Source organism: Tachypleus tridentatus, chromosome 7 (assembly GCF_004210375.1).
Source record: "Tachypleus tridentatus isolate NWPU-2018 chromosome 7, ASM421037v1, whole genome shotgun sequence".
NCBI lineage: Eukaryota > Metazoa > Arthropoda > Merostomata > Xiphosura > Limulidae > Tachypleus > Tachypleus tridentatus.
In genome coordinates this window covers 77,204,294-77,223,429 of record NC_134831.1, presented here as the reverse complement: position 1 = coordinate 77,223,429, position 19,136 = coordinate 77,204,294, and the positions used below count along the sequence as shown (strand labels likewise).

The following is a 19,136-nucleotide window of genomic DNA, read 5'->3' as shown; positions in this document are numbered from 1 at the left end:
AACGTATGCAACTCGATTTAATTAAAATGCAATTAACCATAAATATATCTTTCCGGATTATTGTTAGTTTTACATTTGTTTTCAATGTGCTTTCCTTCTTTCTCTTTGAGCTACTGGTTTCAAAATTCTCCCTAAAACTTTACTCAGACTTTTTCTATCACGTTCTCTGATGAGTTCTAACCTTCTTTTACCATGATTATGTAGTGCCTATTTTTTTGTTTTGACACTACTTTACAGAGTCACGTGCACATACCGCCCTACATACCATATTAAGTGTTGCTTGTTCCATACCACATACCCATTCCCGTCGCGTTGATTACCATATTTTTTTCGACCCGGCATAACCAGATGGTTAGAATGCTTCACCCACAATCTGAGGATCGTTGGTTCGAACTCTCGTTCCTCTAAACATAATCACCCTTTCATGATGGGCCCAATAAATTATTAAGCCACAACCTTTTATGTAGCACAAACAAGGTTTACTGGTCTACACAGATACAAAATTAATAAATAAAACTACAAACCTTTAAAAAAAAAAAAAAAATGTACACACACCCACACACACAGAATTTACTAGTCTACACAGACACAAAATAAATTATAAAACCAAAACCTTTATAACACACACACACACACACACACAGTTTACTTAATTCATGTTAACATATCAAATATAGTTTAGCATAGACATAAATACCTTTCACTTTGACCATATATATAAACCTTTATTAAAAACAATATCCCACGACCTTACACTGCATGTTATTTGCTGTAAATATTTTATTGTATGTGTGTTCTTGATCAAAACGTCATTCTTTATTCTACATTTAACTCATTACTTACCTAAACATACAAGCCTTTTTTCATCTCAAATCTCAGTTAAATGGATTTGTTATTACTTACATCAAACATTCTTGTTAAAAGAATTACTGAATCATTTAATGAAAACAAAGGCAAAAATCAAACAATTTTTTTATTAAATGAATTTGCAAACAAACTACAGAATACGTACATGTATTTATATATACGTATGTACATTATTTCCTGTATACAGTCCGATGTTTAGTTAACAGTACTCACCTTGTTTCGTTAAGTTTTATATTTACATAAGCTAGCTTCTGCCACTTTCACCAACGAGTCATTCATATGGAAGTATCCCAAACAACTTAACCTCAGACATCACTAATGTCATTCTTTTAACATGTAAAACAGCAATTAATGTCAATACTTAGGAAGAAGAACAGGCTTTACTTTTGTGGATTGGATGTGTCGGAGACAAAACTGGGCCTTAACATATGTGAAGGAGAAACTTCCGACCACCTACGGTTCATTCCACTGCCTTTCCTAGGATCTAGTCCCATTTTGGAATTACAGGGTGAATCTAAGTTCTGACTTGTGCAGAGCAAACTGCTTGCCATTAAATTTGATTTGGATTTTGGACGAAGTGGGTTGCGAAATCCTTCAAAAAAGCTCCATTTGCTCTTAGGAGGGCTGTGTTGTGGGGTACTTGGGTGTTTCTCTAATGGAAAAGAATGCTTTCGCTTGCCATCCAGATACACTGGACTTTGTTTCTCCTCTTTACAAACCTCAGACCTTGGTAACGATTTGGGCCTGGAAGACACCAAATCATTATTTTGATTCTCATCACCAAAAGTTCTACTTATTGTCATAGAACTTACATCAATAGATTTGCTTTTTTTATCTAATCCTGGAAACCACAGAGAGTCACTGCAAACTTCCTTCGAGTTCTTTGATGGTTTTTGAGATGAGGGAGGATGGGATAACGTTTTATGTAATGCTGGGTTCCACAGTGATCCAAGTTCAAGTTCAGAGCTGCAAGACAACAAAATAAAAAGTTGTGGTAAGTACTTCCACCCTTATCACTAAAGTAAGAACACGGCTTGATGCGTAGCAACTTTAATACCAAAACTGTTTTCAGTAGATTTATCTTGGTCCAGGTGTTATTCAAAACCTGATATTTATTTACTCTGACATACAAATATACTGTTGATTTAGTTTGAATCAATAATCTCATTAATAATACTTATATCACTGCCATATATTCTACTGTATTAGAAATATAAAATAGTACATCTAGTACGCTTTACTTAGATATAGACATGAAAATAAAAAGTCTCTAAAAATATTTTTTCACGTGTCTATAGTTTGCTTTCCAAATTTGACCTTTTCATACCTTTGAATAAAATTTTACAATTTCTCAATCGCTTACATTTCTTCAAATTGATTTGAAACTAAAACATTTTCTTTCTAATAAAAAACTTAGTTATAAAACTTGCTCATAAATAATGTTGTTGAAAACCATTTTCTTTTAAATATTTAATGCTGAGCATTACAAAATGTAGCATGTAGCATTTGACTAGGCTAGAAGATTAGTATATGCTTAGAGTCCTATGTTTTTTGTTTTTTTCCGAGTTGGATTAGCACAAATTTATGGACTATCCATATCCAGTTTGTAAAATGTTATTACCAACATGCAGAATACTCTACAAAATTTTAGAAGAATCACCTGAATCTATCTTAGTAAGTATGGAAATTATGAAATACAAAATCTTCAGACATTTTCTTTTTAAACGTGGAATCTCCGTTTGATTCTGAAATGTTTATTTTGCACATCTTTTAAAACTTTTTTTTTCAAACACCAAACAATGACTAGCATGCTGATTTATATATACATATACACATGTAAATGCAACAGGTTTTTCATTTACATCAATAAATTAAGAAGCCTTAGTAATAAATGTTGTTTACTTACAAGTCTTTGGTTAGTTCCTTTTGATAAGCTATAGGTGACTGTAAGGCTGTAAGAAGAAAACAAGTGCACGGAATAAAGATTTGTTCATATCTAGTCCTCTAGTCGTATGTACATATATAGCAGCATTGAATTACTGAAGGGTCATCCAGGTCTGCAACACTCCATTGCTTTAGCACATGCAAATAATTCTTATAAATTACAATTTATCTTCTATAATTAAAACTACAAAATACTTTGTTAATATTACAAGTCCCAGCAAGCTTTATACATTCAGTTTCAATTATTGTATTAATGCTCCAATTTATTTTTCAAGTACAATTATAAGGTCAACTAAGGTTTCTATTGCTAGATCGATTTTATTCAGATTTTATTTGCTTATGTGGTTTATTAATATCTTTAATAAAATCATAACCATTATCACAAGATAACTTAAGAACAAAACACTGGTTAAATTTTGAAATTTCCATAGAATAAACCACCTTATAACCATTACAACCTAATTTGTATTTAACTAAAAGTACAATTATAAAGAGGCTGAATACTTATATTAAAACGATTTGAAGCTTCAATACATTGCTATAGTTCAAGATACTAGGTTGGTCATGTTCTATCTAATGGCTGTGCATTTTCACAATAGCTCTGCAGTACAATTTCCATTACAAAAGGCTTAGTTATGAGGTTGTCATGTTCAAAGTGTACTTCTCCTCCCTACCTGTTTTTCATGTTTGGATGGATGTTCATGTGAGACACAAACAAAATTTTAGTTGTTTTTTTTATGAGCATTTTTACAATTATGTATAGGGAAACAACTTTTCATGTCCTAAGATAATTTTTCATTAATCATGAATTTGCATAGCTTTCTTCCAGCAGACAGGTAATCCAACTGGAAAACAAATAGTATAAGAATAGTGTAATGCAAAGGCATAAAAATTAAGTTTCAATAAAACAAGCAAAGCAAATTAATACTGTAGTTACATTAGAAGATAAGAATACATGGTTTAGGTTTATACCAAAAACAAACACTTTATTAAGTATATCATTAAACTAATAATTCAGAGAATGGCTATCACAGAAAAATTACCTCTTAAGAAATCTAACTGGGTGTCCAGGATTGCTCGGATGTTGGAAACCCACTCATCCCGATCTTCCTGCGACATTCCTTGGACAACAAAGCATAAACCCTCTTGATTGGGATCTTTAGATCTGAGAAGAAACTTCAGACTGTTTTCATCATCTGCCTGTTCCTCCAAAGACATCTTGTTGACCTAAAATAATGGGTTTTGTTGTTTTCAAAAACAATGTAAAACCATGAAAAAATGACATGACAGTGAAGTCCAGAAGGTCTTTCAAAGTGTTTTATTCACTCACCGTTTCAACTATACACCTTCATTAGGAACATTTGTTATAGTTAACTTAATTACTAAACACAAATTACTGTACTATAAATTAAAAAAAAAAAAAAACGAATATAAAATTATGTCACCAAAAGATGTGACTGCACAACTTTACACCAAAGTTCATGATGCAACAATATTTTATGGAAAACCTAAATTAACAAAATATGATCATAATTAACTATCTGTTATAAGACAGTTCTATTAAATCTATTATATTTTTACCACTACATTCTTTAGTTAATTCTTTAGGGTTTGTTTTTCAAGAAGAGTACATTACATACATTATGTCCATTGTCAATATGTTTCACTCAATACAGAATTCATCAGGCTAGCTTGGGCACAATAAACACAGTAATAGTCAGAATGCTATTTGTGTGAACTGTTTATCAAAAAAAAAAATTCTCTGATGAGAAGGGACCACACTTGTAGTTTCTGTCAGGGAAACCACAGCATTTATTTTATATTTTAATGACAACTTGGTGATCAAATTTACTAAATTCTTCCTCATTATAAAAACGCGTTAATTGCCCTTCTGTCCACTTCCCACATCATTGTGGCAAGTAGACGTTCAATGTAACATTCATTTATAGGACTCTCAGTTTCACCAATATAGTTTGCTTAAATGTATCACAAGAGATTCTGTAAATTACATCTTTTTCCCTACATTTCTCAAGAAGTCCTTGGCTACATGCAACACAGTTGTTTATTTGGCACCAAGTGAGGAGTTGGATAAATGATGACTACACTAGATGCGACTTAGCCAAATTTTATATCATTCATACGGCAAACCAGATTCTCTTATACCATTCTTAATAATATTAACCTTACAACTAATAAAAACTATTTGGAATACAAAACTTTCTTCCTGACCCTCGTTCATTTTCGTTTTTCTTGAATGATAAAAATTTTGTTAACCAATTTGTTTAATAAATTTTAAATTCTCCCAAATATCTACCATCACATCTGCTAAACCACTGAGATTGTAACAAATAAATGAAAGTCTCGTTAACTTGCTAAAAACCATAGCCTTCTTCATGACTCAAAGGTAATGAGATGGGTAATATAAAAGCAGTGGCTTCTTTATAGGGTTTTTTTTTCCTTCATATACATATTACAAAATACTTTATCCAAAGTAACAGCAGAAGTACCTAAAACTGTGTAAGTGCTCACCATGTTGATTATATTCAATATTAAAACTTGTTACTGTCTTTCCCTCAGTAAAAGGTACAGAGTGATGTATCATTTGATCTGACAAGCTTTTCATTAAGAATAGAGGGATGCAACTTTAAAATGGTGGATTTCTGTATGTGTGTATAATTGTTTAAATGTTATGCATATATGTTTCTATTTTTTTTTTCACCAAATTGACAATCAAACACTAAAATTGTTACAGTATCATACAACATATATAAATAGAATTTCAGAAAATCTTTTGTCTCATTGTCCAGTCTAACAGATGATTTCTGATATTAACAAAGGAACTCTTGGGGAGTGACTTTAGAGAATAAAAGATAGATCTGAAAATTATTTTTCAACACTTTTGATTTTGAATACAAAGTAGACAAGCAAAAAAAAAAAAAAAAAAATTGTAGTTCATGTTATTTTTAATCTCAAATTTTGGGTCTATTGGTTTCATTCAAATGCTTCACCAGCTTTTAGTTTGTAAACCCTCATTTTTAACTAAAAATATAAAAATAAATATTATACTTTACTCAGTATAACAACACAATAAGCTGTTTCCCAACATACAGAACTTTGTGAATTCCAAATTATCACAAGGTAAATAATCGTTAATAATCTAACCTGCAAGTGATTTTTGTAGATATACACAGGGTTAGAGAACTGTGTTTTCTGACCCACAGACTCACTGAAAATAATAATCTGTTCAAAGAGAAAGACTTGACGGTCCTTTAACTTTCCTCCTGACAACGGATCTCCTACGAGGAGATTTCCTTGAAGTAACAGCTTCCCCTGTGCTGTGATCTTACCCTGAAAAACCAAAATGATCATTGTAATATTTTAATTTGATACATATCTGAAAGAAACATCATACTCTCAAACTAAGTTACTTCTAAATGTTCTGTAGAAATAGAATGAATACCTGTTCAATAAAATTAAAATAAATATTACATTAGAACTTAGTACAGAACAGCCAGTAAAATACAGAAAAGATAAAAGGAATAACAAAAGGGTACAAAAAATAATGGTCTAATATATCAAATATCAGTTGACAACAACAAAAGAAGCATAGAATTGATAGAATGTTGGTTTGATAAACAGAAACAAACAGTACATAGCTTGTATACAACTTAGCCCAAGTTTGAAATTTATAGTTAAATTTAGTAACAAAACATATTGATTTAATAAAGCTAAAACTGTCTTAATAAATATATAAATAAATTAATAACAAGGATTAATTCTAACTGATTAAACATTCTACTATAAATCATTAAATCATTGTAAAAGAATCATTGCTTTTGTTTTGAAACATCAGTTTTGATTGGTACTTATGAATGTTTATGGAAATTGGAAGAACATTTGTGCACAGTGCATTGACATTCATATCTTCATTAAGTGATCATTCCTTATCTCAGGCATTATTATTATTTTGTTCCATTTTCTTAATTGTATTAGCACTTGTCTGTGAACATAGTACTGATTTTGTTAATGCTTCTTACGTGATCTTATGTAAAACAAGATAAGTAAAGAATATTCTCCAATCTTAAGGACATTTCTGGGCTGTGGTGTATAAGTGTGTTTGTCAGATCAGTAGAGTTTGTTCTTGTTGTTGTTTTCAATGTATTATAAAGATGTGATTCTATACATCTCTTCCTTGTGCAAGGGCCTGGCAATGCCAAGCTCGTAAGGCGTGCGACTCGTAATCTAAGGGTTGCGGGTTCGCGCCCACGTCGCACTAAACATGCTCGCCCTCCCAGCTGTGGGGGCGTATAATGTGACGGTGAATCCCACTATTCATTGGTAAAAGAGTAGCCCAAGAGTTGGCGGTGGGTGGTGATGACTAGCTGCCTTCCCTCTAGTCTTACACTGCTAGATTAGGGACGACTAGCACAGATAGCCCTCGAGTAGCTTTGTGCGAAATTCCAACACAAACAAACAAAACAATCCTTGTGCAAATGAGTCTCGGATATTCATGCCAGTCAGTCAAAATTACAATTTAACAGATATTATTTGGACTTTAAGCCAGAACTATTTTATATTATCTACACAGATTCTCTGGAACTATTAATCATTAGAAGTCACTCCTCCTGGATTTATTTGGACTCAAAAGTACAGAACTGTTCAAGAACTTTTGGTATATTGCTTTGCTTGAAAGTCTAGCTAGGTTCATTCATCACCCATCAAGAAAACATTAGACCAGTTAATTCAACTGTATTGTTTTTTGGTTTTTTATCTTTTCTGTTTAGGATTAGTGTGTCATTTTATCTTTGAACTTTTGTGCGTTGTTTTGTTCATAAAGTTTGAGAATAAAAATATAAAACTATATTCAGTTTTTACTTTGCCTTTCTCTTCAAGCACTCATACATAAAACAGTACCAACCTGTTAAGTTCAAACATTAAACCCACTGCTTTGTCTACTCACATCAAACCCCTGTAAACGTCCCACATTCATCATGTCATTGGCAGCCTTGGGTACAACATGCATAATATGAACAGCCTTTTGTAAATCTTCTGCATCTTTTTCAAGTCCAGCCTTTTCTGTGTACTTCAAAATGTCCTGAAATTCATAAACAAGTGATTCACATTACACAAGGATTGCACCTCGGTCTGCATGTACAGAACTTGGTTAGGCCACTAATGCTGTTTTAGAGAGTAAATTATCCTATAACTTCACTAAGAAAACATACAATTAATATACATCTCAGCATACTGAGATCTCATATGAAAAGTAATCACAGTAGTATGTTCTTTATTCAAACCATAACATCAAGTAATATACTTGAACTAATCACCAGTTATACAACTGATGAGTCTTATTAGTTGCAGTTTTTTCTGTTGGCAGTTTGTTTGTTTCTTAAAATAAATAAACTGTCAATAGACAGAAGATAGTTAATAAACGTTTCAGCTACTTACTGTAAAATATATTTAAAATTATGTGTGTCACATTACTCAAAATCAATATCTGTGTGTATTATACCAGTAGACAAACAAAATTCTTGGGGAATTAGCATGTGTGTACTTCTGTGGAGAGAGGGGGATAGTTCTGAACAATTTATTAAAATAGTAACTGGAGAAATTAACATATAAACCATTCGTGTTTGATTAAAAGTTTCATAATTTCTCCTGTCACTAAATGTTATGATAAAGGTTTGGTGGCAACAACTGTTATAAATACATTTTAAATTGCAAAATTTTGATAATAAATTAGTATTGGGTTGAATTACAATTACAATCCATGCGAGAATGTTTTTAAACATTTGTATTCTTATTAAATATCATGTGTTTTATACTTTTATATTCACATGGAGGAGTTTATTGTCAAAATCGTGAAAACAAAATATAGCTTTAAGTTTCACAACAGTGCAATCTCGCTTACTTTAAAACTGAGATAAAAATATAAGGTGGCTAAGCATCAATTTAAATGAGTACAGTAGCCAATTGTTATGCTTTAGAAGGAAAAATTCTGGTAACATATGTGGAGATTTGTTCTATGTTAACAAATAAAAGGCCTTTAGAAATCAAGTAACATTTTGCTATAACATAGCATTAGTTCTTGTTTAGCTAATAAGTCTGAGGTATCCATAAATTAAATAAACATATTATTAGGAGATATTAACAGAGTTAGTGGAACTATTCTGAAATATGCTCATTTCTATTGGTATAAACATTAAGTTTAAGACTGAAATTCTCTAAGGGAAATTTAATTAGCTCGCTAACTTGAACTTTAAGAAAAGTTCCCAAGAGAGACAGTGGTAAGTCTTCAGATTTACAGTGCTAAAATTAGGGGATCAGTTCTTCTTGGTGGACACAGAAAATAGCCTGATGTGGTTTTACTATGAAACAAAACATACACCCTATGAGAAAATGTTGAATAAGGTTGTAAAATAAAATCAAGGGATGGTTTTGGATCAAGCTGAAGAATGGAATGTGTGCACACAATCCAAATAGGTAGCATGTACCTAGGACTAACAGCTGAGGAGGGAGATCTTTATATCTTGGTTATTTTCTAAGCTAAATGTTGCTCAGAGCGTTTCCTACAATGTGAACCCAGTAATATTTTTCATGTTGCCTTTATTTTGGATACCTGTGTCAAGTGCTTTCTACACTGGCTTAACCAAGAAAGACCAAACTATAACCTGATATGTTTCTCTTTCTTTCCCTCTCCCTCAGCACTACTTGTATTTATAAAGAGTTGAGACATTTTTTTAAGAGTTCGTTTCAAAGGTTATTAATTGCTTCTGTTATCTAGATTGTTCTTTGGGCCCAAGGTTGGAAAGACAATTCAGTTTTAAATTAATATTAAGGTAGTTTGTTAAAATTCAGGTCTTCAGGGTGTATTACAGATTTTGCAACTAGAACAGTGATTAGCTCCTATTTTGAGCAACTGGTGTCTCTTAATTTATTGTTAACTTTAAATGTTTGATTGTTGTTTTTTAACATAACGTTTTGTTGTAAAATTTCAAAGACTTAGTTACAAGGTTTACTTCTTATTATCAATTTGTTGGCCACAATTAACCTAACTGTATTAATGTTTGAGTCTTAAAATTTAAGAAAAAAAATTTTAAGTTATTTTTTGGAGAAAATTAATTTTGATTATCTGTTTGCATTTAATTTCTGTAGTTTTTTTTTCAAAGCATGTGAATATATTCATTCTTTTTAAGGTGTTAAATATTATATCTACTCAGGCGTAAAAACACACAAATATTTATCAATTCAAAATGGATTAACTTTTTCTAGCACACCTGGTTTAGATATCATTTATCACTATCCAGATGTAGGACTAGCAGCACTAGTGTATAATGGTTCATCCCATAATTAAAACAGTAATAAATACATTTCATAATTTGACATTCTGTAACTTCACAATAATATAGCACTAGAAAGCATAACAATGAGATTAACTGACTGCTTCATAAAAAAATATATACATAGTAGAAAATCTAGAACATGTGTTAAGATATTTAATATTCTAAATATTGTTTGTTTGCTTGAGAACAATGCCACATTCGACTATCTGCTGTTTTCACTGCAGGGAATCAAACCCCAGACTAAGTTCATAGACTTACCACTGTTCCATCAGGGAAGACATTTAAATATTTGTTAAAATGTTGATTTTAAAACAGTTTACAGTTAACTTTACACTAAAATACCTATTACATTAAAACTTGATTTGGATAACACCTCAAACTTAATATTACTTTTATAAAGGAAAATTCAAACCTAATTCATTCATTTATGATTTCATAAAGTTTAATCCTAGATCATAGTACAAATGCTTCATTGTTTAAGTAAAGACTAAACCTCATTATATTCAAAACAGGGTAAATGTTTTATTGTTTAAACAAAGATTAAAACTAATTCTTCTTGAACAGTATATACATTTCGCTGTTTAAATAATAACCCCTCTCATAGAGCAGAAATGTTTTATTGTTTAAACAAAGATTAAAACTAATTCTTCTTGAACAGTATATATATTTCACTGTTTAAATAATAACCCCTCTCATAGAGCAGAAATGTTTCATTATTTAAACAAGGATTTAAACTAACTTATACAGTACAAATGTCCTACGAGTTAAAAATCAAATTTAATTAAAATACAATACAGATTTTATAAATATTTTAAATCGAAAGTTAAAGATCAGTTCCAAAATTCAGTCCAGGTTTTAATACTCAAAACTAATGTATAAACTAACTTCACTACATTTTTCTTACTTTTAACAAAAGTTGATACTTCATTACTCTCTGGACAGGTTTTATTAGAAGATCAGGCAACTGGAGTTTGTGACCAAGCTTCTGCCGCACCTCCTAAAAGGATTAAAAACTATATCCAATATATGTCTTAATATTTTGAAATCAGATATCTTCTTTCATGTATATTGTTTTCAAAACACGTATAATATCAATAAATGTAATTACTAATTTGAAAATATATTTTAAGCAAATTGAATTGGAAGAACAGTGTGCTCTTAAAAAGTAAGTACTCACTTTACAATAAGGATAAACTTTAAAAAAATACTTTGCCTTATACTAACTATCAACGTATCTATTACAAATCAATTCTTACCTCAAAATATGTATCAATGTACTCTGAGACTATAAACTCTGACTTAGGTTTATTCTGACAGTAGACAACATACATGTTTAGCCTTCTCTCATAACGACGAAACAAGGGTCCAAGTTTTTCTGGTTCTAAGACACATTTCTGTAACTCTCCATGGAAGGTGCTATAAGGAAAGATAGCCATAAGATATGAATAATGAACGTGCAAAACACAATAATGTTCTAGCCACAAGTACATAAATCTTCATAAGAAAAACAAAGGTAATATACGTTCCTGGTTTGGAACTTCATTTCTGCAAGTCCTTCTGAAACATTATGTAATGAAATCACAATAAGCCAAACCTGTAACTAATGGTAAATACAGTTTCAGAACATTATGTAAAAACAATTTTGGAGCCTCACCACGTCATTACAGTAAATGGAGACTTGTCCTGTCCTTTCCTACCTTACGACCATATGTATCAACAATAGTCTTGCAGCATAGTTTCAACTGTAAAAGCTTTAGTCATAAAACTAACATCCAAAGTGCATCACCCCTCCTTGCTTCTTTTTAATAATCCAGCTAGTGTAGGAGGATGATGGTTTTAGCAATATCACCAATATACCTTTGTATGGAATAGCATGAATACAGTATACGAGATGGGTGAACAGTAGTTACAGCCAAAAGCCGTATCTTTGTAAACAAGTACCCTGTTGGCCTCATTTCCAGATGGAGATCCTTTATGATTATGTTGTATACTTTTGCCAGGGACAGCTTTTCCTACTAACTTGGGGTTCTTTATTCTCACCTGTAATAAAAATATACTATGCTTATCACAACTGGGGTATGACTTATTGCATGCGTCTTTCTGGATGGATCTGGTGCACAAAAGTTCATACACATTTTTTTGTTTCATACTACCATTACGTGAAAGGGATATCACAACATTTTATCCAGATGGAGATGTAAGTGTTTTTAACATTTACAGTGGTTGTGTAGTTTTTTTACAACTAGTGTAAAAAAAGTACACTAATAAAAAAACAAAAGCAGGTTCATTGTTTCAACCTTAAACATGATTTTCAAGGCTGACATCCATGTGACATCTGTGAAAAGTTCAGAAAGCTTGCTATAATGAAAGTTGCAGTGTCAGGTGTTGGTACTTAATCCATAACCAGAAGGAAATCACACTGAACTATCAACAATGTATGTTGTATAGCTTCAAGTGTAACGTAAATCTGAAATATGATTCTTATAAACTATGATTAATCTTTAGTAGCACTAGAAGCACATACAACTTACAGATAGAAGTACAAAATAGGATTAAAAGGTATTGCATAATAGAAAAACATACAAAAGGTAATACAATGAGTTTTAAGCAAGATTAAAACACAGAACTATTAGTGTTACCACCAACAGACATCTTACATTCATTAGCAGTAGTTTACAGTGATGTCTTACAAGCACAGTTCCATGAGATATACAGCAAAAAAAATATAATAAAAATGTCAAATACAATAGACACACATGAAAAAAGTGCAGTATGCATACCTATCAAGGGAACATTACTACAGAAAATATTATAAGTAAAAGCATTCACATTTTAAATATACTACAAAAAGATAAGTATGATTCGTACAATCATACAAAAAACACAAGACTTAAACTATGTTAAATATATTATTTCTTAAATAGTTTAACCACTGGTTAAATAATGTTCTTAACTGAGTGACAGATCAAAAAAAAACAAAAGCAGACATAGCCACAAATGATAATTCCACAAACCATGTACAATTACAACTGAAGACTGTTTTCACAAGCAAATGGGCTACAAGAAAACTTAATGCACTCAGTTTACTGTCCTAAAACAAACCTATTTATAAGTAATGCAATATCAGCCTCATTGCTTAATGGAAAGCCTTAAGAACTATAGATATTTACTTACTCTCTGTGCCATTCATAGATAGCTTCAATGTTACCAAACACTATTTTATCTTTTCCATTCTTCAAATTTTCTGGTACAGTAATATCTCCAGATTTTATTTCTTTCATGTAACCCTGATTAAAAAGTAAAAAATAAAATTTAAACTAACATTTTAAATTCCTGTTAGCAACATAAGAAGAAAAAAAATTATATTTAATATGGAGTAGAATAAAACACACACACACCTCTACAATACTTACTTATCTTTGCCATTTTGTTTTGAAGAAAATCCAGAGAAAATAGTAATTTTAAGGAACATATTTTCACTCTTATCCTACCATCTTTCAGCTTATAATATAAAGTGTATAATATTATATTGTATAATATTTTATAAAGTAAAAAAATGAAAGTTAAACCAACATTTTAACAAATGCTATGAGCAATATCAGAAAAAAACATTAATTTTATAATATTTAATATGGAGTAGAACAAAACACACGCACACCTCCACAATACTTCCGAGATCCTTAACATAATCCTCTTCTGTATCTACAAGCTCCTGGACCACATATCTAAAAAACAGAAAATCAGTTTTAGCAACATTTATTCAACTAAACTGTAGGTGTTCCAGAAAATAAAATTCAAACATTCTTCCTCTATAACTATAACCTACAATATCAATACCAAGTGAATGTCATAGCTCAAAAATTCTCTCCTTACAAACCAGAGAAAGACTAATGACTTCTGAGACACCAAACTCTGAAAGTTATAACATCTGCTTCAAAAATAGTAACACGTGTTCAAAAGCTCATCAAATCTGTTTTTTCACTTTTTCTGTTAGTTATAAGAACATAAGATGGTGTGTGTTAATACTATATTACGTTAATAATAGTTAATCATGAGAACCTTAATTGCATATTATTTGTTCTTTTTGTTTTCTTTTACAACTTAGAACAAATTTTGTGTAAATTACTTGTATGAACTAATGTTTTTAAATTATTCTCATTATCATTAAAACTTCCAGGTAAGGCAATTTTAACTTCCTGTATTTAGTTTTGTGAAGATTCACTCGACCATATAACTCAAATTTCATCTCTAATACTCGTTTCCCTAAATATTTTACAATTTAGAGAAACAGACTTAATATTGTGTATTCATTTTTAGCCCCTATTCTTTAGAACCATCTCAACATCATACAACTCAAAGAAATAAAGGGTATTTATTTAGTTTAGCGTTTTTTCTTTCCAAAACCCTCAGCATTACCTCTTAGATTTTGTTTATTTTCAAAATTTTGTCTCCCAAATTGTTTTCATTTTTATATATCTACACCTATCTAACTAATGACAACAAATATGCTTAGTCTGGAGTTATATTGTAACAGAATAGTAGTGTAATGAATAAGGAAAACTGTTTTTAAACCATACCTTCTCTTCTGTAAAGCCTTTTCTTTATCATCCTCTGTCGAAGGGTGTAAAGAATCAGTTTCTGTAAAACAGAAGTCTTCAGTAGACACAGTGACTGGTATCTCTTCTTGATTAGCCAAATCTGGCACCTTTTCAAGCACAACAGTTGGCAGAGACATAACATCTGATGTTTTGCTTTCCACAACCTCTGAGCAATCTTTAGAAGTTTCAAGGTGAAGTTCCTGTTGTCATAAAATAACGTTTGTAGTATAGTACACCTCTCAACAACAATATAAATATTCTACTTTACCAACAACAAGAGTAAAGAGTATTTTATGTTAAACAGTGTTTTGAAACAAAAAGTCATCTTTACAATTATTTAATTTATTTTTTTTACCTTCATATCATATTTAAATATTTTACTACCTCCTTGTCTAATATAAAATTATATCATCCTAATCATTACCACCTTGGTTACCACTCTCTCAGATACTCAACAAACAAATACGAAGGTTGACAGAAATATAATGAGTGTATATATACTGCTCAGTTTTATAATCTTTATAATCCCTTCTTGCCTAACCATTTATTTTTTCGTTTTCACAATTATTTACTTCACTATGTATTAAGTTGCTCTCATAATTATCATATTTTACTCTACTGTGTATATTTATCCTTTCATAATGCAGTTAACTGTTCCAATTTTCTCACATTTACCATTTGCTCATTGACTATCTGTTCAATTTCTGATGCCAGGTCAACAGAACTTGTACTTTCTGTTGTCTCTATTGGATTGTTTGAATGCTGAAACAAAACAAAAATAAACTTTTAAAAAACATACGACTGGAATACAAAGCTGCGGGAAACAAACCAAAACACAGTTTTTAAATAAATGATAAAATATTCTTGCAAAACCTTTGCTGCCATTGCCAATTCAAAAAAACCACTTACAATTAATCAACTATTATTTTATGAAACTTTTACACATATTTTTAAAGAACGTCTTTCAAAGTCAGCCATCATAATGAAGACAATACTACATGCAAAAAATAAAACAAATACATTTCAGACAAAGTACCCATAGTATTGCTTCAGTAAAAAACTAAAAATATAAGATTATTAGACTAAGATGATCAACATAAATAATTCTGAAGTCTTAACGTAAAAATTATTTGTTTAATATTTCATTTGTATCTTCCTCAGAAAAACACGAGTTACATGAGAAAAAGTACAAACTCAAAGCCTACCATTTTCATTTAAATATATGTGATTGAGACAAGCAATAAATATGTTCTTTTTAAGGTTTACCACTTTGAAAAATGAAAGAAAGTAGGATAAGAGTGAAAATATAGTGTTCCTTAAAATTACTATTTTCTCTAGATTTTCTTTAAAACAAAATGGCAAACATAAGTTAGATTACACACATATTTTTAATGTAGTTCTCTCAAAAAACAACAGTCAAACTGATCTATTTTAAATATAGTGGATATTAAAACTGGCAAAAAGCAGAAAAACAGTAATATAAAAGTTTGTTCCTTCTGGTATCAGAAAACGAAGTAAAGGACAATAAACTAATATTTTATTGTTTAGCTTTATAGCCCTCTCAAGAGAAAGTAACTAATGAGACTGAAACTATTCATGATGACAAGAAACTCACTTAAAGTAAAATGTATTATTTTGTTAACCTGAAGATGACCTAAGAATGTCTAAACATCGTTCCTTACTTTATTTTAATAAAAGTTTTAATACCTGTACCTGATGTCTTGAGATACATTAGGGCTGAAACTATAATTTGCTGTAAGCCTACCACTTTGCCAGTATCTCCTATATTTGCAATTACTATTGCAATGAGTACAGCATTATGTATGTATCATCCTTTAAAATAAAGGAAAAATAACAGAAGTGTAACTATGAACTCTCTCAAGCTCATAATTTTATCCATAGTTTTCTTTGAAAAAAGGAAATAATGAAGAGGCTAAAAATGTTATTTCATTAATCTCAACACAATTTCTGCATCTTCCTCTGACGACAGAGAATAAATTGATTGTATAAAACTAATTTTCTAATTACTTACTGATTTTCCTGCATCTTCCTCTGAGGAGAAAGATGTATGAATAGGAGTAAAGATGCAATCTTGAAAATTCATGGATGATGGAATTTCAATACCATAGCTTTCATCTTCACTTGATCTTCCATTTAAATCAAAAGACTTAGACTTCTTTATGAGCTTAAACTTTACTAGATCATTTTGCTAAATAACAAATAAAATAAATAAATATAACATCACTTCTGATCTGATAAATCTGTAACAGTCACATTAAGTAATATTAAAATTCCTCTAGACCAAAAAAATGTTTATTAAATGGCCTCAGAAGTTAGTATGAGATATGGAAATCACAAAATGAAATTATTGATTTTAAAAGAATGCAAGCAAGCATGATAATTATAGTTCAAACTCCTCATATAAAAATGATATTCATGCAATCAATTTCTTTGCAATAAAAACTGATGTATAAAGAAGACAATTTCTTAAATGTTAAATATTCTTATATAATAAACCTCTACACATGGTATTTTATTAAGACAAACCATTTCATCGTCAAAGATCTTTTGCAATATAACTTAATAGACGAGATTTATACAAGACAAAACTGGAGTTGTTAGAAATTCCTATATAATAAACTTACTAATCAAAGTTTATAGTGAGATGGCTGTTAGAATCAACATACTGCTGCACAGTCACCTCAGAGTAAAAATGCTTATAACAAATAGTGTGTGAAGTACCAAAGGCTCTTAGAAACAAAATACAGGTTTGCATCTTTCTTTAAGCAGGTTTTAAAGTTTTAAAGAATTATTTTTATCAAAAAGTGATGCAATACTTGTGTCAAGAAGTTAAATTGTTAATCTTACTGTCTTTTAGAAAAGCATGCATTAGCTTGTGTTTACATTTTAATGAAACATATGAGGTTGGACACTGACAAAACATTCCATAAGACTAGATTTACACAAAAGAAAACTTAAAGAATAGAAATTTCAACAAAAAGTCCAAGTTTTAATAAAACACGTCATAAAGCCTGAAATTAATCACAATAACTGGTTTATGTAGAAGACTTCTATAAAAAACAAGCAATATAAACTTCAAATAACCTTCGTTCCATCTTCAGATGATCCTTTCACTGGTGGATGATAAGAACATGACTTGTTTCCCATTTCTTCTTTACAATTTAACAGCTGGAATAGAGTAATAATTCAAGCACTTAGTGAAAGCTATTTAAAAAAAGTTTGTAATTTAATTAAAGTTAGCCATGTGTAATGAGACCTATAGCTTACTTTTAATTAGGTTTGTTTTTTTAATAAAAACAAATGTTAATTCTCTAAAATTCCTTTGAAATTTTTAGTTTTACAATGACGTTTCCTAATATTGAAACAAAAAGTTGACAACGTAAGTGATTACTGAAAGTGAAAGAAGTTTAAGAATTATTTTAAAAGTTAATTTTTACAACTAATGAATTACATTTAGTGTTTATTTAAGGAAGGATGGTAAAGCTGTGGATATTTGTGTGTCGTTATTTTCTGTTGTAGGAAATATGTTCCTACTTAAACTGTGTTGAAAGTAATTAAGCATAATTCCCCTCAAGGTAGCTGGTGTTAGTTTACTGTATAAAAATTAGAGTAAAATAACTGTTCAGTAAATTATAATCAATGTCTCCAATAAATATGTTGTTTATCATAGACAAACAGTGTTTAAAAGTGGTGACAAACAAACAGTGTGAATTTAAAACTTTTAATTACTGAAGATATTATTTATCTTTTTCATTGAATCTGTTGATTTGCACTACAAGAAAAGAAAAACTATGTTGGAAGTACCACCAGAGGGCTAGTTTGAACAATCTGTAATAAATAATTAAAATGCAGTCTTTGACAGCTACACTGCAGTGTTAACCAGAAGAAAAAAAACAATAAATTAAAACTTATTGCATTGTTTTCTTATTAAGTACAAATATTTAAGGCATTTAAACATAAATACATACATTCCAGGGATGTGGAACAGCCGATTTCTTAAGTGTGGGCTTTGCCAAATCACTAGCAGACCTTCCCAACCAACCATGACTTAGTCTTCTAACAGGGTTCGACAAAATTCTCCTTGAAACAGAAAAAAGAAACTCGGCTAAGCAGCTACGTATTAACTGACAGAAAAAAAATTATCTTTCTATTATTTCTCACGAAACAGTACTATCCCCGATACGTAAAAACCTATAGGTTATATTTTACATCATTTGGCACCAAGTAATCGATAAATTGTAACATATACGAGTTTATATAAATTAGTCCTCTGAAAACATAATTAACTTTTTCATAAATTGTGATGGCTGTTTCACACGACATAATGGTGAAATCCGTTCAGAATAAGAAGAAACGTTTT

The 19,136-nt window shown here is 30.4% G+C and overlaps 1 protein-coding gene across 5 annotated transcripts in view; it reads right to left on the bottom strand.

Moving 5' to 3' along the window:
- Positions 1-960: 960 nt before the first annotated feature.
- Positions 961-19,136, bottom strand: part of LOC143256025 (triple functional domain protein-like) — a 79,914-nt gene continuing 61,738 nt past the window's right edge. For 4 of the 5 annotated variants that reach the window (XM_076512595.1, XM_076512594.1, XM_076512598.1 and 1 more), the window contains 14 exons: positions 18,745-18,856; positions 17,861-17,944; positions 16,788-16,964; positions 15,431-15,517; positions 14,735-14,955; positions 13,816-13,882; positions 13,332-13,444; positions 11,414-11,573; positions 11,062-11,154; positions 7,772-7,906; positions 5,974-6,159; positions 3,855-4,038; positions 2,774-2,819; positions 961-1,833 (listed from right to left, as the gene is read on the bottom strand). In XM_076512595.1, the coding sequence (XP_076368710.1) occupies positions 1,248-1,833; positions 2,774-2,819; positions 3,855-4,038; positions 5,974-6,159; positions 7,772-7,906; positions 11,062-11,154; positions 11,414-11,573; positions 13,332-13,444; positions 13,816-13,882; positions 14,735-14,955; positions 15,431-15,517; positions 16,788-16,964; positions 17,861-17,944; positions 18,745-18,856 (2,251 nt within the window). In that variant the 3' untranslated portion in view covers positions 961-1,247. Of the gene's footprint in view, positions 1,834-2,773; positions 2,941-3,854; positions 4,039-5,973; positions 6,160-7,771; positions 7,907-11,061; positions 11,155-11,413; positions 11,574-13,331; positions 13,445-13,815; positions 13,883-14,734; positions 14,956-15,430; positions 15,518-16,787; positions 16,965-17,860; positions 17,945-18,744; positions 18,857-19,136 lie in introns of those variants that run through there. The other variant, XM_076512597.1, reaches the window with a different exon arrangement.